This window comes from Cervus elaphus, chromosome 1 (assembly GCF_910594005.1).
Source record: "Cervus elaphus chromosome 1, mCerEla1.1, whole genome shotgun sequence".
Classification (NCBI taxonomy): domain Eukaryota; kingdom Metazoa; phylum Chordata; class Mammalia; order Artiodactyla; family Cervidae; genus Cervus; species Cervus elaphus.
Genome location: NC_057815.1, coordinates 70,056,632 through 70,082,122, shown reverse-complemented (window position 1 = coordinate 70,082,122; position 25,491 = coordinate 70,056,632). Strand labels below are relative to the sequence as shown.

At 38.0% G+C, this 25,491-nt stretch overlaps 1 protein-coding gene across 1 annotated transcript in view; it reads right to left on the bottom strand.

Moving 5' to 3' along the window:
* Positions 1–25,491, bottom strand: part of ACER3 (alkaline ceramidase 3) — a 152,793-nt gene that overhangs the window by 89,270 nt on the left and 38,032 nt on the right. Inside the window, exon 2 of the mRNA XM_043908067.1 lies at positions 6,154–6,264. Within this exon, the coding sequence (XP_043764002.1) occupies positions 6,154–6,264 (111 nt within the window). The remainder of the gene's footprint in view (positions 1–6,153; positions 6,265–25,491) is intronic.

Here is a 25,491-nt window from a genome sequence, read left to right as displayed (position 1 = left end):
AAACAAAAAGAAAGAAAAAGATAAAGGGATTGGGTAGTTCCAAAGCAATTATAACCAGGCAGGTGGACTAAAGTGAAATCTGGCTTACCGGAAGACCTGGCAGTTGCTCAGGGACATGGGATGTTAGTAGTGTTTTTCACTCTTACCTTCCCTCATTCTTCCTCACTGTACTTGGTACCTTTCCATCATAACACCACACTGGTGGTACATTGTTGCTACTGTTTAGTTGCTAAGTCCAGTCCAACTCTTTTGTGACCCCATGGGCTGGTTCATGGGATTCTCCAGGCAAGAATACTGGAGTGGGTTGCCATTTCCTTTTCCAGGGGATCTTCCTGACCAAGGGAGTGAACCTGCAACTCCTCCCGAGTCTCCTGCATTGCAGGCAGGTTCTTTTACAGCTGAGCCAGCAGGAAAGCCCCTGTTAGTGCACACTTAATTATAAATTTATCAGATTAATTTGTTTCCCTTGCTAAACTCTAAGCTCCAATGAACAATGGTTTGAGAGCTATGTGTGTGCTAAGTCACTTCAGCCATTCGTGTTCGACTCTTTGTGACCCCAAAGACGGTAGCCTGCCATGGTCCTCTGTCCATGGGATTCTCCAGGCAAGAATACTGGAGTGGGTTGCCATGACCTGCTCCAGGAGATCTTCCCAACCAGGGATCAAACCCATGTCTCTTACATCTCCTGCATTGGCAGGCAGGTTCTTTACCACTAGCACCACCTGGGACGCTTGAGAGTTATACCTAACACATAACTAGGTATAACTGATTCTTAGTAAAAATCTGCTGAATAAATTTTAAAAATTACTAAAATAGGCTCTGAGCCAGAACACAATGACCCTCATGACAATCTGCTCCTAATATACTTCTACACAACATCAAAGTTCCCAATTCTTTTTGCAAAATCTCCCTCAATGCCAAAAAGTTCATATCAATTAAGTAATTATTATAGATTTTTGGTCATAAATACACACAGAAATGCATTGATTAATACCTCTAAAAAAAAAAAATACCTCTAATACTTCTTTAAATAGTGGTGGAGAAAGACATACTTGCCTTGTTTTGACCTTCTAGGAATGCTTCTATTCCTAATGCTAACTTCAAGATGGATCTGTGTATCTTATCATGTTAAGACAGGATTTGTGAATTCTTATTTCCTTGAGTTTTTCTTTTTAAATCAGAAATGGTTGCTGAATTTTGACAATGGCTTTTACAACATCTATGGAGATAATCATGTAGTTTTTCTTCTTAGATCAATTAATATAATAAATAGAATTAATGGATCTCTTAAATTTGAATTATCTTCCATTCTAGAGACAAATTCCAGTTGTCTTGGTGTATTAGTTCCCTAATGTGAGACTACATTCTGTTTACTACTTACTACTTTTCAAAAGAAGACAAGAGAGAGATGAATTTACATAGCTTGTTTAATAAGACAATTCCAAAAAAAACTTTTAAAACCAGAAGATGTTTTGTTCTTTAAGTTTGTCACAAATTCATTTGATAGCAAAGCCTGACGTAATTGGAAATGAGGCTATTTATAGTGATTATTAAGCCTAGTTAGTGTGAATATTTCCATGTTAAGCAGCAATATGGATATGTTCACCTGCAGGGTGCTGTCCCAAGTTTCAGCGGGCTTAGTATACTATACTAGCAAACATAGTCTATTAATTTTCTAGAATTAAAAAACAATCTGAGTTCAGAAATAATTTTGGTTCCAAGGATATGGATAAGGATCTGTTAACATATATTAGTGATATAATGAAAAGAAATTAAAAGAAAGAAATTGAGCTCATGGGCTTTCTCTGAACTTCAGAGAATGAATTCTATGAGGATGACTTTCCATGAAGAGATACTGATAACAAAGAGATTTGTCTAAAAATTATCCCCTAACATTCTTCAGTTAGAAGAAGGTTACAGGAAAAAATAATTTAGGAAGTTATGCTCCTCCACATAGTCACAAGAATACTAGAAGAGGGCAGATTACTGTATGTAAAATAGTTTCTCAAATCATCATATCTGTACAGAGATCAAACAATAACTTGAGGTCTTTGACTTGTAAAGGAAATCACTTAATAAAGAATGGATCCAGGCTTCCCTGGTAGCTCTGGTAAAGAATTCTCCTGCCAATACAGGAGACACAGGTTCGATCCCTGATAATGGAAGATCCCACATGCCACAGAACAACTAAGCTTGTGTGCCACAACTACTGAGCCTGTGCTCTGGGAGTTGCAACTACTGAGCCCACGTGCCTAGAGCCCATGCTCCACAACAAGAGAAGCCACAACAATGAGAAGCCCATACACTGCAATTAGAGAGTAGCCCCCACTCACTGCAGCTAGAGAAAAGCCCACACAGCAATGAAGACCCAGCATAGCCAAAAATAAATAAATAAATAAAATGTTAAAGGATAGATTTCCTCTCTCTATATATAAAAAAGACACAGATCCTTGCAAGAGAGAATAAAAAATTCTCAAAATCAGAGACAAATAAGATTTACCTAATCTTGAACAATTAGGAGTGGTTGTTTGGATTCTACTTGTCAAGGACAAGAGGAAAAGTAGCTGCATCCTACTGGAAAAGAGTCTCAGTACCTATACATGCCATCACTGACTTAAAATGTTCTATATATATTTATTCTGCTCTACTATTTTCTTTCTTCCTTCAACACCACCCCTGAGATGTAGGAACTAAACATCCCTTCTTCTCTCACACAATGTGCACATTCCTCCATGTCCTGTGTCCACTTGTTTTTATTTTTTAAACAAGAATTGAGATATACCATCAAATTCACTCAGTGTAAGTGTACAGTTTTAAGTTTTAGTAAATTTAAAGAGTTGTGCTACCATCATCGCAGTTCAGTTCTGTGAGAATTCCATCAACCCCCAAATTTCTTTATGCCTATTAGCAGTCAACATACACTCTAAATCACAAGTAACTAATTATTTGCTCTTTATCTCTATAATTTTGCTTCTTCTAGAAATTGCATATGAATAGGATCATACAATGTGGTCCTTTGCATCTTTTGGCTCCTTTCACTTGGCACAACGTTTTTTAGGTTCATTAATGATGTTATATGTATCAGTAGTTCGATCCTTTGGTTTGCTAATAATTTACATAGGATATTTGCACTGATAATCATGATATTAGTCCTTAAATTTATTTTTATGGCATTTTATTAGGTTGTTTGCCACATAAAAAGAATTTGGAAGTCTTCTTTCATTATCTATGCTTTCGAAAAATTTATGTAGTATTGTAACTATCTGGTCTTTGAAAGTTTACTAGAACTCTTTGAAACTATCTGGACACAGCAATGCTTGCAGAGGAATTCCTTAATAAGTTATTCTATTTCCTAAATAAAAATTAGTCTGATAAAGCTTTCTATCTTTTGGATCAATTCTGACAAATTGCATTTTCCTAGGAAATTAGCCAATTCTAAATTTATTCATTTACATGGAGTTTTTGAAATTTATTCTTTTGTTTCAGTGGACATTTCCTCTTTGTCATTTCTTATTCTTTAAAATATTTTATTCATTTATTTATTTTTGGCTACACTAGGTGTTGGTTGTAGCATGTGGGCTTAGTTGACCCATAGCAAGTGGGATCTTAGTTCCCCAACCAGGGATCAAACCCTCATTCCCTACATTGGAAGGCAGATTCTTAACCACTGAAACATCAGGGAAGTCCCCATTTCTTATTTCAATGTTCATGTTTGCTTTCTTTTTTAAAAAATTATTGATTCATTTATTTTTGGCAGTACGAAATGGCATGTGGGATCTTAGTTCCCTGACCAGGGATCAAACCAGCATTCCCTGCACTGAAAGCACAGAGTTTTAACCACTGGACTACCAGGGAAGTCCCTGCTTCTTTTTTCTAAAGTTAGCTAGTTGTCTACTTTTTTCTTAAAAAAATAGATTTTGATTCATTAATTAGATCTACGTTTTTCTGTTCTCTATCTTGTCACTTTCTGCTTTTATCTTTATTTTATGGTTTTTTCCTTGCCTTTAGAGATGAGATTTTAATTAATTTTTCACTTTTCATTTTTGTCTTTTATTATTATTTGTTTAAGCCTATGGATTATCCTCTGATGGTGGCTTTATATAAATCCCCATAGATTCTGATATGCAGACTGTTTGTTGCAACTGTATTTTAGGAATCCTGTAATTTCCATTTCTATATTCCCTTTCAACCAAGAGTTAGTAGAAGATTTAAAATTTTGAAGAGCAAGATCTTTTTTATGGTTTGAATTTGTTGTTAATTTCTAGCATGGATGCACTGTGACCAGAGGATGTTGTTTTAATATTTCTACTTAATAGAACTTACTGTTTTTATAAATGTTCTGTGTGTACTTCAAAAGAGGGTATATTCTGTTATCAGGGTGTAAACTTCAGCATAAAACCATAAGATCGAGTTTATCGGTTATGCTCGTTAGGTCTTCCAGGTAATGGTTGATATATTTTGTTCACCCCATTTGTCTTGTACTGAATGTAGCATATTAAAATCTGTTATTCTATTTCACTAGACCATATAATGTCCATACACTATTCTTCAGTCCTTATCCCATCATTGTTTTAATCTTAGATTTATAGTTAAATGTATTAAAAGTTCATTATCAGACATTTTGCCCAAGTCTGCCTAGTTTTCTCCTAGTTGAATGAACATCATTCTCCAGTCAACACAGTCAGTAGAGCTTTCTGTAATGAAGGTGATGTTCTATACCTGCACTGCCCAATGTGGCGACCATAAGCCACATACGGATACTGAGCGCTTGAAACATGGCTAATGTGACCGAGGAACTGAAATTCCCATTTTATTTAACTTTCACTTATTTAAATTTAAACTGCCACATGTGGCTAGCAGCTACTAAATTAAACAGAGCAATACTCATGGATTCATCTGGAAGGAGTCATGTGTGCAGTTTTCAAAGAGTACTTATATGTTTAAAACTGTTTTTCACAACCTGGATACCTGAAAAACAACTTGGTTAGAATGTAAAATCCTTGGTTTGCACTAAAAATGCAGTTACACTGATGCTTTTCTTTTTTATGTTGCTGACGTCTAGTGCCAGCCTAATTTTCTTGCCCTTATGAGTAATCTGGTCTTTTTCCCTAGAGCTGTGAGAATTTTTTTTAATTTTTATTTTTAAAATCCAGTAATTTTACTAGTCTTTTTCAGAGTTGACCATTCCAAGTCAGTTTTACAATACAAAAATGCACCTTTCAAAATCTAGATTCAGGTCTTCCATTTTCAAAAAGTGATCTTTCAAATTAATTTTAAAACTATAGTTTTATATATAAGATCTGTACCATTGTTTTATTTTCCTTTTTCAGGAACTTCAATTACAATCATATTGAATCTTCTTTGCCTGTCTTCCATCTCAATCACTTTTTCTCTGACTCTTTATTTCTTTATCTCATTTTCATTCTCTTTCTGTGTCTCTTTTTCTTTTTCCTTTCTTAAATAGTCTTTATTAAGTACTCAACACATTGTAATTCAGGATTCATTTCTTTCCTAAGTTTAATCAATTTAATTTTATTTCTTTGGGGAGGTGAGGAAGCTATTTCCGTTAATATTCTTTAATTAATTTTTATTGGTGTTTAAAACTAATTTTATTAGTTTTTAAATTTTTATCCATTTTTTGGTTTGAGGCTAATTCAGTTGGGAATATTGTACTGCAGTTTCTTTCTGCTTTATAATTAGTAGTGGGAAAAGAATAACCACGAGCCAAAAGGTATTGATTCTCATTTTCTGTTTTCTTATTACAGTAACTGCATAGATGCAGACTGACTTTGATGGGGTCTATTTTATGGAAAGAGTAAAGGTTTGGGGGGACTTAAAAGATTCCTAGTTTGAGACTGCCCCCTTCTGAATAAAGAAGGTTACATTCCCTTTTCATACACAGGTATATTTGTTATATTATCCTTGTTCTTTTCTGGATGCTTGAAATATCTTGTTGTTTTTTTTTAATTTACTCAAAACAGTTCAAATACTGGCAAGATTTGTGTAATTTAATTCAGAAGTCTCAGAATATGCTTAAGTTGTGTAATAAACAACACAAAATCAAGAAACAATTTTAGGAATGAATAAGAAAAACCAACTGAATACTGTACATTATTTTTTTTACATCATTTTTAGATGAAGTGTTATACATACCTGTGAGTGCTAAATAGGAAGCAATGTACCGCTTTTCCAGTCCACTTCTAATACTCTGCATCGCACCAAAAATTGGAGGTAAAATCATAATCAGGTTACTCACTGTATTCCCTACAGAAAAAGAAAAAGCACAAGAAGATAATGAGATTAATCAATATTAATTTAAATTAAAAGAAGGTGGCTCAGTGCTACAGATTTCACCTGCCAATGCAGAAGATGCAGGAGACATGGGTTCGGTCCCTGGGTTGGAAAGATCCTCTGGAGAAGGAAATGGCAAGTCACTCCAGTATTCTTGTCTAGAAAATCCCAGGGACAGAGAAGCCTGGTGGGCTACAGTCCGTGGGGTCACAAAGAGTTGGACACCACTGAGTGACTGAGCACACACATATGCACTTAAAGATACACAGTTAGCCTTTAGCGAAAATTAAGTAGGTGACTTCTTAGAAAGATGATGGAAAGATATTTACAAGGTGCTAAAGGACAGTAATTTTCTCCTCAACAAAAATTTCTTACAGAAATTGAAGCAAAATAAAGATACCTTCAGACAAATGAAACTAAGAATTTTCAACCAGAACATTTACTAGAGGAAATAAATTCTCAAGGTAAAAAGCAAAAGTATCTCAGAATAAACCTCAAAGATAACAGCAAAAATTGAGTTGGAAAAAGCAGCTTATACCAATGCTTCTGAAAGAGCGGTCCATTTTGCCTTTAAAAAAAACATTTTACTTGTTCAGATTTCATCATTCATCTTCATGCAGTTTCTTCAAGGATTTACAGGTACTGTATTCCTTTACTTCCTAAGCGCTTGAGAATATTGCCTTTTGCTTTATACTCAAAAGATAACTTAGTTATAAAATTTTGGTGTCTTTTTTTCAAAAGTTTTTAAGTACTATTATACTGTCTTCCAGACTGAATATTACTATGAAGAACTTTAAAGCTAGTCTGAATTTTTTGTATGTGACTTCCTTTTTTGTCTGTACTCCTGATGAATTCTTTCTTTCTACTTGACTGTGTATTTGAGTACAACTGGGCATCCAGATAAGACAGATTTTACACCTACCCTATCTCTATATACAGCTAAGGAAATACAGTATTAAATTAAAGACATTGCTGACTCAAGTTAGACTGACAATCTAACTGCAGCTGTGGTGCTACTGATATAATTTACAATAACCTCAACACAGGTCATATACCTAGGTACAAATCTAACAAAAGGTGTGCAAGATATAATACTAATAAAACTCCCAGCAGGTTTTTTGGGGACAAATTGATAACCTAATTCTAAACTTGATTCAAGACATCTTGTGTACCAACAAAACTAGAATATTTATACAACTAGATATCAAGGCCTATTAAGAAGAAGATAAAGAAGTAGAACAAATACGATTCCAAGAACAAACTAAAATTTAGCCACTATATTTATGACAAACATGACCCTGAATACAGTATGAAAAGGACAGTGTATTCAATAAAGGTAAATGGATCAACTGGCTATTTAATTTACATGGGGAAAAAAATGAATCTGGACCCCAACCTCACATTTCTTATATAAAAAATAAATTCCAGATGTACTGCAGATCTAAATGTGAAAGGTAGAATAGTATAATTTTAGAAGAAAACATGGGAGAACATCTTCATGACCTTAGAGTGGCAAAGAGTTTTTCAATAGGACACAAAAACAATTAACCACAAAAGCAAAAAGATTAAACAGAAGCTAAGACTTTAAACCAAGAAGAATAAAAGGTTGCTTTTAAAAAGATAATTTAAAGAATAATAGATATGAAATGACTTTGTAAATAAGAGGATAAATACATACTAGCTAATTTAAATTTACTGAACAAAAAGAATGTACAAAAACTTATCACAGACTGAAAATTTTGGGTTAAAAATGCTATTAGTCTGGGTCCAATCAGGAGAGACAAGCCACAGTTATTTGAACAGGGAAAGTTTACTATAAAGAATCATTAACTATAAGAGGGAACTGTAGTAATGAGAGATTGGCTGTGCTGTACTAAGTCACTTCAGTCATCTGACTCTTTGCAACTCTATGGAATGTAGCCCACCAGGCTCCTCTGTCCATGGGATTCTCCAGGCAAGAATATTGTAGGGGGTTGCCATGCCCTTCTCCAGGGGATCTTCCTGACCCAGAGATTGAACCTGTGTCTCCTGCATTAGCAAGTGGGTTCTTTACCACTAGTGCCACCTGGGAAGCCCAAAAGATTGGCTCAGTTCATTTCAGTCACTCAGTCGTGTCCAGCTCTTTGCGATCCCATGGACTGCAGCATGCCAGGCTTCCCTGTCCATCAGCAACTCCCAGAGTGTTCTCAAACTCATGTCCATCGAGTCAGCGATGCCATCCAACCATCTCATCCTCTATTGTTCCCTTTTCCTCCTGCCTTCAATCTTTTCCAGCATCAGGGTCTTCCCTAATGAGTCAGCTCTTTGCATCAGGTGGCCAAAGGTTCAGCTTCAGCATCAATCCTTCCAGTGAATATTCAGGATTGATTTTCTTTAGGATTGACTGGTTTGATCTCCTTGCAGTCCAAGGGATGCTTAAGAATCGTCTCCAACACCACAGTTCAAAAGCATCAATTCTTCAACACTCAGCTTTCTTTATGGTCCAACTCTCACATCCATATATGACTACAGGAAAAACCATAGCTTTGCCTAGACGGACCGTGATCAGCAAAGTAATGTCTCTGCTTTTTAATATGTTGTCTAGGTTGGTCATAGCTTTTCTTCCAAGGAGCAACCATCTTTTAATTTCATGGCTGCACTCATCAACTGCAGTGATTTTGGAGCTCCAAAATAATAAAGTCTGTCACTGTTTCCACTGTTTACTCATTTATTCGGCACAAAGTGATGGGACCAGATGCTGTGATCTGTGCTTTTTGAATGTTTAGTTTTAAGTCAGCCTTTTCACTCTCTGCTTTCACTTTCATCAAGAAACTCTTCAGTTCCTCTTCACTTTCTGCCATAAGGGCAGTGTCATCTCCGTATCTGAGGTTATTGATATTTCTCCCGGCAATCTTGATCCCAGCTTGTGCTTCATCCAGCCCAGGATTTTGCATGATGCACTCTACATGTAAGTTAACAGGGTGACAATATACAGCCTTGACATACTCCTTTCCCAGTTTGGAACCAGTTTGTTGTTCCATGTCTAGTTCTGCTGCTTCTTGACGTGCAATACAGGTTTCTCAGGAGGCAGGTGAGGTGGTCTGGTATTCCCATCTCTTGAAGAATTTTTCACAGTTTGTTGTGATCCACACAGTCAAAGGCTTTACTGTAGCCGATAAAGCAGAAGTAGATGTTTTTCTGGAACTCTCTTGTTTTTTCAATGATTCAGTGGATGTTAGCAGTTTGACCTCTGGTTCCTCTGCCTTTTCTAAATCTAGTTTGAACATCTGAAGGTTCTTGGTTAACGTCCTGTTGAAGCCTAGTTTGGAGAATTTTGAGCATTACTTTGCTAGCATGTGAGATGAGTACAACTGTGCAGTAGTTTGAGCATTCTTTGGCATTGCCTTTCTTAGGGATTGGAATAAAAACTGACCTTTTCCAGTCCTGTGGCCACTGCTGAGTTTTCCAAATTTGTTGGCGTATTGAGTGCAGCACTTTCACAGCATCATCTTTTAGGATCTGAAATAGCTCAACTGGAATTCCATCACCTCCACTAGCTTTGTTCATAGTGATGCTTTCTAAGGCCCACTTTACTTCACACTCCAGGATGTCTGGCTCTAGGTGAGTGATTACACCATTGTAGTTATCTAGGTCATTAAGATCTTTTTTTGTATAGTTCTTTGTATATTCTTGCCACCTCTACTTAATATCTTCTGCTTCAGTTAGGTCCATACCATTTCTGTCCTTTATCATGCCTATCTTTGTTCCCTTGGTATCTCTAATGATCTTGAAGAGATCTCTAGTCTTCCCCCATTCTATTGTTTCCCTCTATTTCTTTGCACTGATCACTTAGGAAGGCTTTCTTATCTCTCCGCACTATTCTTCAAATGGATATATCTTTCTTTTTCTCCTCTGTCTTTCATTTCTCTTCTTTTCTCAGCTATTTGTAAGGCCTCCTCAGAAAACCATTTTGCCTTTTTGCATATCTTCTTCTTGGGGATGGCTCTGATCACCACCTCCTAAACAATGTTAGGAACCTCTATCCATAGTTCTTCAGGCACTTTGTCTATCAGGTCTAATCCCTTGAATCTATTTGTCACTTCTACTGTATAATAGAAAGGGATTTGATTTAGGTCATACCTAAATGGTCTAGTGGTTTTCCCTACTTTCCTCAATTTAAGTCTGAATTTTGCATAGGAACCTGGAATGTTAGGGCCATGAATCAAGGTAAATTGGAAGTTGTCAAACAGGAGATGGCAACAGTGACTATCAAACACCCTTAGGAACTTGTCCTTAATCTGCCCTCTAGGATGCCAAGGAAAAGTGATCACCTGGAGTGGGAAGCTAATGGCCACTGGTGCTGCTGACTGCAGTAGTGAATGAGCTGGCAATGGAGAAGCCACGTAAGCTTTAGGATCTGGGCACTGTGTGGGACAGAAGCTGGATGAACACTTACAGTGCAAGGGTCAGGCACTTAAGAAGCCACCAAGCCAGCACACCAGAACCAGGAAGGGAAAATCTTCCTCTTGCAATGTCTCTCCAGCGCCCTCTACTGACAAAATTTAACATCTGGCTAGTTGGCAAAGGAAACAAATTTAAAGCGCACAGGTCCATTTTCACAGAACACGCAATGAATGATGAATTTAGATCTAAGAGATAATATAATGATAACTACTATTGATAAAAATTATAAAACTATGTTTTTACCAAAACATATGTTTATTATTGCTGGGCCAAACTATGCTTGGTGATGGTTCCCCAAGCACCAAAGTAAGAGAGTTTTAAGATAGTAAGGCAATGAATTTTTTTTTCATATTTTCTACAATGTGGTTATCCTGCTTTTATAATTTAAAATTAAGATATCAATAAAATAAATAAATGATAGAAAATAAAGGCTAAATTTCTTCTACTAAGAGTTTAATTGAGCTTGAGGTGCTTCCAGAAAATTCAATTAAAACAGGGTTTTTTCCCCCCAGAAATAAAACTAGAGATTCATTCATATACCACACAATAGTGTACTAAAACATTAAAGTAAGAAAAACCTTTTTTTTCTAGAGGGAATCCTGTTTGGATACGGACAAAAGGGATTTTTTAAACTCTAAAAACTGTGGTATTTTTATACTCTGAAATACAGTATCTATGAATTCTCCTCTCAATACAAATTATGGGTGAGGCTGACAACATTTCAGTAATTTCAAAATTTATTAATCAGTAAAGTCATCTTTTAGCAAATGATAAGAAAACTCAAATATCAAAAGTATAAGAAAGAAGGTCAGGGGAAACAGGCAATGTGCAAAAGAGTTGTTTGAAATAACACTGAATGAAGATGCAGTAGCTTCAGCATGACAGTAGGTGGAGCCAGCGTGCTCAGCAGTCTTAAAAAGGCTCCCAAATTGAGCAAAATACATGAGTCCTGGGGCAACGGAGTAGACAATGTAGAGCTCAGCTGTATTTACAATTGTATAACCACCACCCAGAGTTACGGGTAAAAAAATAGAACCATTAAAACCTGGTGAAGCTGAAAAAGTGATCTATACTGCTTCACTGCCATGCCGAGGAGCCCTCCTGAGCAGTCAGCAAATGAGCTAGATGAAAGCAGTTACCGGTTTGAGCCGAAAGCAACCCGATACTTTCCTCAAAGCAAGTTAATTTTGTCAAATATTTTACTGCCTATCCAAGTGTTCAAATAATGTTAAAGACTCTCAGAGCTTCAGAGTCTTTGGAGCTGGAAAAAGGGAGATCAACTCATTTAATCTCAATTATAGAAGGCAACATTCTCTTCATACCTACTACCACTTTCTGTGTGAACTTGGCAATTTATGCTTAAGTCTTAGTTTCTTGACCTATAAAACACAGGAAAATACTATTTAAATAATTAAAATTATAAAAATAAATACAACCAAATAACACATTATAAAGATTATTTCTGATACGAGAAAGATCCATGGAACATTATACAGGAACTTCCACAATCTTGCTGTGCTAAAAATTAAGTGCTGCCTGGGAATTGTCTTAGTACTTAAATAAGCTCAAGAACAGTGGTCACAAGGGAGAAAGTCTGTCTTCCAATCCAGACCAATAACAAGGAGAGCCGAGTATTCTGATTCACCAAGTTTAAAATATACATATGTGTGTGTGTGTGTGTGTGTATGTTACAGGGGCTCCTTAGCAGCTATTTTTTTAAAGTCTTTGCTAAATTTGTTACAGTACTGCTTCTGTTCTATGTTTTAGTTTTTTGGCCACAAGGTATGTGGTATCTTAGCTCCCTGACCAGGGATCAAACCTGTACCTCCTGCATCGGAAGGCGAAGTCTTAACCACTGGAACACCAGGGAAGTCCCTTCTTAGCAGCTTTTAATTAAGACAGATATCAGAATAAAAACAAAAAACCAATACAGGTCTGTCTTACTTTAAAAAGTGATAAACACAAAGCAAGCTCAATTTGACAAATATTCATTAAGAATTTTTTATGGGCAAAGCACTGAGTCAGGAAATAGGAAGAAAGGTTTGCAACCCTGGTTCCTGTCCTGAGAAAGTGTATATATATATATATATACACACACACACACACACAATTTAGTAGGAAAGACAAACAGATAAGCAGCTAGTAATGGAGAATGGCAGGATGAAAGGGCACAAACAGTATACAGAGGGATCCCAAGAAGGGCTTCAGTAAGGAGGTAGCACTTGACCTGTCTTGAAAGAAGGAAAGGTACGTATTTATCATTATCAATACAAGAGCACCTTATTTTCTCTGCAGTACATACAGTAGCTTCAAAACATTACTTAGTTTATGAAAACTTTTTTCACATTATTTTTTAAAAACATCTCAGTTACACTTTCACTTTATTGCATTTAAGTTATAACAAAAATATTTTAAAATTACATATTATAAAAATGGAAATAATCACATTAAATTCAAGAAGAAGTACATTTTAGATTTGGGAAGAAAGGCCAAAAACATAGTGGTAAAGACATGAGAGAAGAACTGGGGAGCTCCTATCAATTATAGCTCAGGTAAACTCTTGCCTAACAAGACAGCGGTTATAGGGTGGGAAAGTGCGGGGAGCCGGCCTGACTGCTCAGGCCCCTTCTCGGCCCTGAGAGAGATCAAGAGGTCCCTCTCTGTCCCGCCACCCCTGATTTGTTAAAGTGCAAATTGGCCTTTCTCACCTCCCTCAAGGAAATCGCTGCAGCCACCATTTGCCCATTTTCCTGACTCTGATAAGATTATCGGGCTCCTGTGAATGGCTTATGTCTAGGTAGTCTTTACCTGATTGTAAGACGCTGGTGCCATGCTCTGCTGGAGTTAAGATAAAACTCCTAAAACTAGTATATGCAGTTCTGCACATATGCAAGCCTTTGATCTAAAATTTGGTGAATCCTGTTAGTATATATATGTATGTTACCCCTCAATAAAGTCGTCGGAATCAGTCACAAGCTGACTCCGTCCCTCTCAACCCCATCTTTCCTAGTCTTTTATTTCTCAGGTGCTCTGGTGATTGCGTCCTCGACCTGTTCATCTAGCCGGCAGGCCCGGCAAGTGGCGCCAGAACGAGGGACGTGGGCGGACCCCAGAGCACAGCCACCCAAAAATATTGAAAGTGATCCCGGGAGAAAGCCTCACCTATTCAGGTATCGTTGGAAAACTGTGGGTGGAGAGGGTATAGTTGAGAGTAAAAATTATGGGGCAAAGTAATAGTAGGCAGTTCTTTGTTTCTATGTTAAAAACTATGCTAAAAGCTAGAGGAATTTCTGTGTCTAAACAGAAATTAGAAAGATTTCTTGTCTTTGTGGAGGAAACTTGTCCTTGGTTCCCAGAGGAAGGAACTATTAGCCTTGAAACTTGGGTAAAGGTGGGAGAACAAATTCAAACAGTTTATACCCTCTGTGGACCAGACAAAGTTCCTCTTGATGTTTATTCTCTATGGACTCTAATAAGATATTGTTTAAACCCAGAACACGAGAGTAGGAAATTTGAAACAGCCTTGAAATTTATAACACCCAAGTGTTCAGGTGCCCCCCAACGGGTAGCGGAGCACATATATGACTCCCCAGTTGTTTCAGGTTCCAGAAAAAATGATAATGAGACTACTGCTCTCGAACAAGACTCAGATTCGGAACTTTCTCCTGATGAGGAAGACGATTTAAAAGAGCAGGCTTTTGAGCATGACAAAGAAGGATGGGATGCCTTTATAATAACTCAACAAAAGAATAAAGACCAAGGCTCCCCTTTTTCTGAACTTAGAGAGATGCTAACATCCATATCTCAGAGAATGGAACAACTAGACTTATCGCCCATAAATACAACTAAGCCGTTGCATTCTAAAACGCCATCTGTTATAGCCGGTTTAGATCCTGACCCGCTGCCGCCGCCCGTCCCGCTCCCTCCCCCTTCTCTCGCAGAAGCGCCTTTGATTCCAACAGCGCCAGTATATGTTCCATCTAGCCTAAAAAGGCCAGTACTTTCACCACTACAAATGGCTGTGAAAACAGCCCGAGAACAGGGTGAAAATCTTGAGGGATATTCTATGATTTTCCCTGTTTTTCAAGATGCTAATCATCGGAGGTATCATGAGCCTCTGCCTTTTAAACAACTGAAACAAGCTTGCGCTCAATACGGGCCTACTGCGCCGTTTACTCTAGCCATAATTGAAAGTCTTTCATCTCAATACTTGCCTCCTAATGATTGGAAGGCTGTTGCGCGAGCCTGTCTCTCAGGAGGTGATTATCTCTTGTGGCGCTCCAAATACGGCGAGGTCTGTAACATCATTGAAGACCGTAACCGCCGTAATGGGCTGCAGGTTACTTTTGACATGCTAATGGAGGAAGGACAATTTCGAAACCTTAATCAACAACTGACCCTTCCTCCCCTAGAATACTAAACGATGAGGGGTGAGCTGCTCTGGCCCTAGTTGAAAAGGCCCTCTCTCAACATTTTGCTACCTACTGTGATTTTTCTCAACCGTGGGGACTATATGTGTTTCCCTCTAAACATTCCCCGACGGCAGTGTTATGTCAAAATGCTCCCTTACAGTGGATCCATTTACCTGTATCGCCTTCAAAAGTTCTTACTCCTTTTTTTTTGATTCCATTAGCCTCCTCGTTGCCAAAGGAAGGCGTCTTTCCAGAGAAATGTTGGGAGCCGATCCTGCTTACATTTATGTGCCCTATACCAAAGAACAGCAGGAATGGCTTTTTCAGTTTAATGACTCGTGGGCTTTGGCCTTTTCCTCCTTTACAGGTCAAATTATTAATCATTTACCTTCTGATAAACTTTTGCATTTTGCCAGCCAGCATTCATTTATTTTTCCAAAGAATGTTTCTAATGTTCCTATTCAAGATGCTCTTACGATCTTTACTGATGGATCCTCCAATGGAACTGCTGCCTTTGTGGTTAATGATACCCCTTTCTCCTGGCAGACGAACTATACATCGGCTCAAGAAGTAGAACTTTCAGCCATTCATAAAGTATGCTCACGATATTCCTCACAGTCTTTTAATTTGTTTACTGATAGCAAATACATTGCTCATGCTTTGCAATATATAGAAACTGTTCCCTTTATTTCTACTGTGAATTCTAACATTCAACATTTGTTACGTTCGATTCAGTCTCTGCTGCAACAGCGCACCTTACCCTGCTTCTTTGGACATTTACGTGCCCACACTGGGCTTCCTGGACCTCTATCTATGGGAAATCAGATGGCTGATTCTCACACTAGAGTTTTTCTTTCACAGGTGGAAGCAGCACAGCAATCACATGCGCTACATCACCAGAATAGTAATACTCTTCGTTTGCAGTTTCAAATCCCTCGAGAGACTGCATGACAAATTGTTAAATCTTGTTCTGTTTACCCTAAGTTTCTTCCAGTTCCACATCTTGGCGTTAATCCTCGCGGGCTTCTACCGAATCATCTTTGGCAAATGGATGTCACTCATGTCCCTTCCTTTGGTTGTTTAAAGTACGTTCATGTATCTATTGACACCTTTTCAGGATATATTGTGGCATCCTTACAGACTGGTGAAGCCGCAAAACATTCTATCTCACATTGTCTTTATGCTTTTTCCATTTTAGGCACGCCAAAGATTATAAAAACTGATAATGGCCCCGGCTATGTCTCCTCTGCCTTCAAAAATTTTTGTTCCTCTTTTTCTATCACCCTAAAAACAGGCATTCCTTATAATCCACAGGATCAAGGCATCGTCCCTTCCTTTCAAAGTTTCAATCAAACTTTGAAACTACAGCTTCAAAAAATACAGAGGGGGGAGCTCTACCCCCTTCTGCCCAGAAATTACCTTAATCACGCTTTATATATTTTAAATTTTTTAATTTTAGATAAAGAAGGACATTCAGCCGCGCAGAGATTTTGGGACCCTCAGATTTCCAGCAGAAAGCCGATGGTCTTGTGGAAAGACCCGCTGGATAATAACTGGCATGGCCCAGATCCAGTGTTAATTTGGGGGAGGGGTCAGGTATGTGTTTTTCCACAGGACGCCGAAGCACCGCGCTGGCTCCCGGAAAGGCTGGTACGCCAGACGGAAGAGATCACTGAATCAGCAATTAGGTCGGCTGACTTTACAGCAGAGGAATCTTCTCCCGACAAATCAGCAGATGCATGAGTGTTAATGCGTACTTATATTATGAAAATAGATCTGTTTCTTCTCCTAATGATTTTAATCGATTTGAGGGTGACTACTACCAAGTTTGGGATGAATATTTCTGGATGACCCCTGAAAAAGGACAGCTACTGACCCCTGCTGACATTTGCTGGGAGCAAAAGACTCATGTACCAACATTTGGAGGTCGAGAATTTCCAGGATATCACATGAAACATATGGGACTATTGCCTACCCACAAATGTAAGACTGTAATGGATGTAACGTTTATTGTCAACAAGTCTGTTATATGGCCAGGGACAGATTGGGAAAATAGCCCTGGTATAAGATGGGTAACCCCAAATAACACTCGATGGATTTGTGGATACAACCTTTGGCCCTGGCTCCCTGTAGGATGGGTGGGGAGATGTACCCTAGGGTTTGTGTTTGCCCCTGGGAGAATTCATAAGCAAAAAGTCAATCTGTTAATTTACCTTATGTTAAAGCCCGGTGGTCACGCTCTGTTTTTCATTGGTATGATTATTTAGCCTCAATTTTTGTGCCCTCTTTAGGAGCCACTGATATTATGCTCAGGGTAGAGGCTTTGAACAATTTTACAAAACAAGCTTTGACAGATACTAGAAGAGCTTTAGAGGCTCTTAATGAAGAACAAAAACAGATGAGAAAAGCCATTCTACAAAATCGTATGGCTCTGGATATTCTAACAGCCTCTCAAGGGGGAACATGTGCCTTAATAAAAATGGAGTGTTGTGTATATATTCCTGATTATTCCTCAAATGTTTCTGATGCTTTAGAAGATATGAAACAACAAGTAGCCGCTATGGATTTTTCTGACTCCAGCATTTGGAGTCAGATATCTGCCTGGTTTCATAGTGGTTGGTGGAAATCTATAATTTTTATCATTATATGCATATTGTTATTGCTGTGTTTTGGCCCTTGCATTTGTCAATGCTTATCTGAGATGATAAATAAAAGATTGCTGATGTTTTCCTGTTTGCAAACGCGGCCATTTCCTTCGAGGGAGATATAATGGCCATTAGTCAAAAGAAAAGGGGGAGATGCGGGGAGCCGGCCTGACTGCTCAGGCCCCTTCTCGGCCCTGAGAGAGATCAAGAGGTCCCTCTCTGTCCCGCCACCCCTGATTTGTTAAAGTGCAAATTGGCCTTTCTCACCTCCCTCAAGGAAATCGCTGCAGCCACCATTTGCCCATTTTCCTGACTCTTGATAAGATTATCGGGCTCCTGTGAATGGCTTATGTCTAGGTAGTCTTTACCTGATTGTAAGACGCTGGTGCCATGCTCTGCTGGAGTTAAGATAAAACTCCTAAAACTAGTATCTGCAGTTCTGCACGTATGCAAGCCTTTGATCTAAAATTTGGTGAATCCTGTTAGTATATATATGTATGTTACCCCTCAATAAAGTCGTCGGAATCAGTCACAAGCTGACTCTGTCCCTCTCAACCCCATCTTTCCTAGTCTTTTATTTCTCAGGTGCTCTGGTGATTGCGTCCTCGACCTGTTCATCTAGCCGGCAGGCCTGGCAGGAAAGAAGAGCAAAAAGAGCACTGGTGGTGGTTCAGTTGGCAAGTTGTGCTCAACTTTTGCGACCCTATGGACTGTCACCCACCATACTCCTCTGTCCATGGGATTTCCCAGACAAAAATACTGGAGGCCGTTGCCATTTCCTTCAGCAGGGGCTCTCCCAACCCAGGGACTGAACCCATGTCCCCAGGATTGCAAGCAGATTCTTTACCACTAAGCCACCGTGAGTGCATGCTAAGTTGCTTCAGTCTCTCTGACTCTTTGTGATGTTACGGACTATAGCCCACCAGGCTGCTCTGTCCATGGGATTCTCCAAGCAAGAATACTGGAGTGGGTTGCCGTGTCCTCCTCCAGGGGAATCTTCCCGGCCTAAGGATCAAAACCTTGTCTCTTACGTCTCTTGTATTGGCAGGTGGGTTCTTTACCATTAGCGACACCTGGGAAGCCCACTAAGCCACAAGGGAAACTCAAAAAGAGCATTACTTGTACATAAGACTGCTTTCAAAAAGGGTCAAAGATGAGAGCTGAACAGTGAGAATTAATAGTTAACAGATAAGCATGGTAGAGAAGAAGAGAGTCAGGAAGACAAGGGAAATAACATAGTCTTAAACTCACTTGAGAAACATTTGATGAAATCAAGATTTTTTATAATCCCTACTTCCTCTCCATTTTGATTAAAAGTTTCTTTGCAGGGCTCAACTCAATAAAGTCAGTTTTGCCTAATCATCCTACTGAAAATGATCATTCTCTTCTTACAGCACTTACTGTTCTAATCTTTCATCTGGCACTTAGCATAGACTGTCTTCCACAGACAGCTCTTTTCACTAAATCAGAATATAGATATTTATGTATTATCTCTTTAAGTTAAATTTCTTAAGAGCAGTTGCCGTACATTTACCCATTCATTCAATAGCAAATACTTACTGAGCATCTACTCTGAAAGGCACTGTAAGGGAATACAAAGGAAAACCAGATAGACTGCCCTCACACAAATCAAACTAGTAACAAATTCACAAAAGAGTAAAGGTACTTAAAACCAAAGTGACATTATTTTAGATGCAATTCAATTATGATATAATGGAGCCATTCTTTACCCTCAAATTAATTTAACATTTATTCTTCACGACTAATTTCACTATAATTTTTCATTTACTTAGAGTTGAAATGCATCTCTTAAAAGTCATGAATGTACAAGTCCTATAAAATGCATTTTATAACTTTAATAAAAATGCAAGCTACTTATTACTATTAAAATCTCACCAAGGACACCCATCCATATTTTATGATTTAAGTTTTTTACAATGGCATAAAAATTTTCCTAAGCTGACTTAAAACATGCAAACAATGTTTTTAAAATAACTTATTCTCATGTATATTAGGCACAAGGGGAAAAAAATGGCTGTTACACTACCTCCAAGTTATTCTGATCAAGACTCAGGGATTTCCTCCACCAAAAATGAGTGATTAGGGTTCTATAACCTTTTTCTTTAAATGCCCTAAAGGAAAGTGATAAAGGCCATATATGATTAGCCCACAGCTAACATCTTACTCAAGGGTGAAAATCTGAAAGCATTTCCTTTAAGATCAAGAACAAGACAAGGATGCCACTCTCACCATTTTTATTCAACATAGTTTTTAAAGTCCGAACCACAACAATCAAGACAAGAAAAGGAAATAAAAAGAATCAAAGTTGAAAAAGAAGAAGTAGAACTGTCACTGTTAGCAAATGACATAATACCCTACACACAATCCTAATGACACCACCAGAAAACTACTGGAATTCATTAATGAATTTGGTAAAGTTGTAGGATACAAAATTAATAAATAGAAATTTGTTGCATTTCTATACACTAACAATGAACTACCAGAAAGTGAAATTAAGAAAACAATCTCATTTACAATCAGATCAAAAAGAATAAAATACCTGGGAATAAATCTAACTAAGGAAGTAAAAGAATTGTACTTGGAAAACGATAAGATATTGATGAAAGAAATTAAAGACAACACAGATGAAAAGATACACCATGCTCATGAGTTGGAAGAATTAATATTGTTAAAGTGACCATTCTACTCAAGGCAATCTACAGATGTAGGGCAACACCCATCAAAATACTAATGGCGTCTGTCACAAAGCTAGAACATATAATTCCAAAATTTGTATGGAAACACAAAAACTCTGAATTGCCAAAACAATCTTCAGAAAGAAGAACAAAGCTGGAACTATCATACTCCCTGATTTAAACTATATTACAAAGCTACAGTAATCAAATCAGCATGATACTAGCACAAAAACAGACACATAGACCAACAGAACAGAACAGAGCCCAGAAATGAATCCCTACTTCTGTGGACAACCAATCTATGACAAGGAGGCAAAGCTATATAATGGGGAAAGACAGCCTCTCAAATGGTGTTGGGGGAAATTGGACAGCTATTAATACATGCAAAACAATCAAACCATATAAAAGATGTGGCAGTTCTCTGGTGGCTGGTGGTTAGGATTCTGGGCTCTCGCTTCTGTAGCCCAGGTTCAACCTCTGGGTGGGGAGCTGAGATCCTGGCAAGTCGAATGGTGTGGCCAAAAAAAAAAGACATGAGATACACACAAAGATGCACGCACACACAAACACCCGATGAACTACTTACCACACAGTGATTAAGACTGCAATTTTGACATGTGCAACATGGATGGACTTGGAGGGTATTATGCTAAGTGAAATATGTCAGACGAAGAAAGACAAATACTGTATGATTTCACTTATATGTGGAATCTGAAAACACAAATGAATAAACATAGCTAAATAAAAACAGACTCACAGATAAAAGAACAAACAGTCAGTTGGCAGAAGGAATAAGGATGGGGAGGGGGTAGGGCGTGGATAGGTGAGGGAGATCAAGAGGTCCAAAGTTCCAGTTACAAAATAAACAGGTCACAGGTATGAAATGTACAGTGTGGTGATTATTAAAGCCAGTAATTATTTAATATCTTTGTATGGTAACAAATGGTAACTAGATTTATCATTTTGAAATGTCTAGAAGTAATCAAATCACTATGTTGTTTGTATACTAGGAACTAACACAACATTGTAGATTAATTATACTTTAAGAACAAATTAATAGAAAAGGTACAAAAAAAAAATAGAAAAGGTACAAACTTCATTATAAGATGACTGTTTTATAATGTGTGTGCTAAGTTGCTTTAGTCATGTCCAACTCTGTGAGAACCTATGGACTTTTGCCCACGAGGCTCCTCTGTCCATGGGATTCTCCAGGCAAGACATACTGGAGTAGGTTGCCCTGCCCAGGGAACCAACCTGAGTCTCTTATGTCTCTTGCATTGGCAGGCAGGTTCTTTACCACTAGCGCAAAATCACATAGGAATGTAATACACATATGATAAATATAAGTAGCACTGCTGTATGTTATATATGCTGTTAAGAGAGTATATCCAAGCCGCTTTCCAGAATGACTGGAACAAGTATTCTCCTATTAGCAGTATGTAAGGGTGAATGGTCACAGTATAAAACCCTAAAACTAAACAATACAATCTCTTATATAAGAGATGAAAAATTATATATCATTTTATTTCTTTGGATTATTGAACTATTTTTGTCCATAGATTTTTCATTTTGTTTATTAATAATATATTTTATGAAAAGTTTATTCAGCCCACTTAACAACCTTAAGGCTTAATCTCCTCATATGTACATTAGGCATAATACCTATCATTATGATAAAATGCTGAGTTGGTACACAACAAATGTTACCTCTTCTCCTAAGATTTTATTCTATAATAAGATATAACAGTTTTATTCTAATAATGTGAAAGAATTTAGAAAAATATACACCTATAATCATTTCTTAGAAAAAAACAGTAATAGATTCATTGGAATCTATATATAATCTTTAAAAATAGGAATAAGAAATGGTTATTCTAATATTTATTGTGAAAATTATAGTTGGTATACCATGGTTAAAGGCTTCCCTGATCATGCATGGTAAAGAATCTGCCTGCCAATGCAGAGACACAAGAGACCCGGGTTCAATCCCTGGGTCAGAAGATCCCCTGGAAAAGGAAATGGCAAACCCACTCCAGTCCTCCTGCCTGGGAAATCCCATGGACAGAGGAGCCTGGCAGGCTACAGTCCATGAGGTTACAAAAGAGTCGGACATGACTTTGTGACTAAACAACAACAGTATCATGATAAGCAACAATAATTTCATAAATCTGGACACTGTTGGCTTATTTTCTTCGAAAATAGTCTTGTAAATCTGAACAGTTAAAAACAAAGAAAGAAAAAAAAATGAAAGCACTCAAAGTCACCATATGAGATTGTTATCCTTGTTGCCAACAATATGAAAGAGGTAACCACAGAAACAGATATAATCATACCAGCAGCAAGTCCACTCACAGCAAGTTAGATAAATATCACAGGTTTCACAATAGATTCATTTGAAATCATATCTGGTGAGTTGTAGTTTACAGAAGACTTTCATATGCAGAAGCAATCACTGGGTAACAACACAAAAATTGCTAGACAGCAAGTAGTGGTATTTCTTATAAGAACTGGTTCCTGGCCCAATCTATATCATAAAAAACATTATTATTGATCCACTCCTTCTCTAGGAATAGGTGAAGAAAAGAGGGAGTCATGCTACACAACATAAACTTTAATTTCAGAAACTTTAAAATGCAGAAAAAAGAATAAGGGCACCAACACATCTGCCTACAGCTGATCACTGCTTATATTTTGTCTTGTCTGCCTCAAGGTTTTTATTTTAATAAAGGGAATAAACTATTAATATTACAGATAAAGTCAAAGTCATCGATCTCTCCAGTTCAATTTCCCTTTACAGACTTCCGGAGGTAATGGCTGGTGTTAATTTGATATGCATTATTGAAATTCATTAAAAAGTTATTTTACATATATGTCCATAAACATAGTTTAAGCTTTGTGTTTTTGATATTTACCTAAATAGAATAACTCTGTATGTATCATTCCACCAATAGTTTTTGTTTTGCTTTATATAGTTTTTAGTTAGCTATTTTTGGCTATGCTGGGTCTTGGCTGCTCCCCGGGCTTTACCCAGTTGTGGCAGCAGAGGCTACTCTCCAGGTGCCGCGGGTGGGCTTCTCACTGCAGTGCTGCTCGCGAGGCAGAGCCCGGGCTCCAGGGCACAGGCTCAGTGGCCGTGGCGCACGGGCTCATTGCTGTGCTGTGTGTGGGATCTTCCTGGATCAGAGATCAAACCAGTGTCTCCTGCATTGGCAGCAGATTTTTTACTACTCAAGCAACAGGGAAGCCCCCCACCAACAGTTTTTATTAAAAAAAAATTATAACTGAGAGATCCACTAGACAGTTTGAAGGATGCTCTAGTTCATTTCTTTAAATTACTGTACAGTATGCTATTATAGGAATATACTAAATTTTACATATCTATTCTCATTTTAATGGACATTCTAGGCTGTTTCCTATATTTTTCTATTAAACAGTGTTTCAGTGAAATCCTTATTTATGTACATGTACACAGGTGTTTGCTGTATACATGCTTCATATATATAAGAGAGTCTTTCTAGTCGGGGTAGAAGGAAAGGAAAAGATGAAGGGGTGGAGAAGCATCCTAGCTATCACAGAAAGCAGAAGGACAATGGACAAAGAATGGGAATGCTCACTGGAGTAGAGTTCCCTTACATCCATACTCACTACCACTGCCAGATTCAGGCTCTTACCTTGACTTGTATGATAAAAAGTATAGTAAGTGAAAAGTTAAAGAACAATGCATGCTGAGAGTATTATTTCACAAGCAGTAAGTCAATAGATAATGTTTCACTTTTGATAGAGAAATGCAGGTTCAATATTTTTTTTAATTTAAAGGTAAGCAGAAGTTAAAGCATCTGCCTGCAATGCAGGAGACCTGGGTTCGATCCCTGGGTCGGGAAGATCCCCTGGAGAAGGAAATGGCAACCCACTCCAGTATTCTTGCCTGGAGAATCCCATGGACGGAGGAGCCTGGTGGGCTACAGTGCACGGGGTTGCAAAGAGTCGGACACGACTGAGAGACTTCACTTTCACGTTCACTTTCCTATAGAATGGAAAAAGTGTATCTTCTAAATTACTTTTTAAAGACATGTAAGTGTCCAGCTATGGTTTTTCCAGTAGTCATGCACAGATGTGAGAGTTAGACCATAAAGGCGGCTGAGTGTCGAAGAACTGATGCTTTCTAACTGTGGTGTTGAAGACTCTTGAGAGTCCCTTGGACTGCAAGCACATCAAACCAGTCAATCCTAAAGGAAATCAATCCTGTATATTCACTGAAAGGACTGATGCTGAAGCTAAAGCTCCAATACTTCAGCCACCTGATGTGAAGAGCCAACTCATCAGAAAAGACCCTGATGCTGGGAAAGACTGAAGGCAGAAGGAATAGGGGATGACAAAGGATGAGATGGTTGGATGGCATCACTGACTCAATGGACACAAGTTTGAGCAAACTCCAGGAGACAGTGAAGGACAGGGAAGCCTGCTGTGCTGCAGTCCACGGGGTCACAAAGAGTCAAACACAACTGAGCGAAGACAACAAGCGTTCAATAAATTTGTTAAGTGAGAAAATCACATCAAAAATATTACATCATATATATTCACATTTTTATTTAAAACATATGCATGTGCACATATATATACACACAGAGAAATAGAAGAGTCTGGAGAATATATTACAAATAATTAACTGGTCTTAAGAAATTTTCTATAAGGCCACAGGTATGGGATGAGGGTGAGGTGGAAAAGCAGTAGGAGCTAGTACCATGGAATGTAAGCCACCTGGTTCTGCAGTGAAATTGTGCATCATGGACCTGCTTGAGTAAGGTCTCATTTTTACCGATTTCTTTTTTTTTTAATTAATTCATCTGGCTGTGCCTGGTCTTAGTTATGGCATGCAGAAACTTTAGATGCAGCATGTGGGCTCTTAGTTGCAGCAGAATTTATCAGTTCCCTGATCAGCAATTAAACCCAGGCCCACTGCATTGGCAGCAGGGATTCTTAACCACTGAACCACCAGAAAAGCCC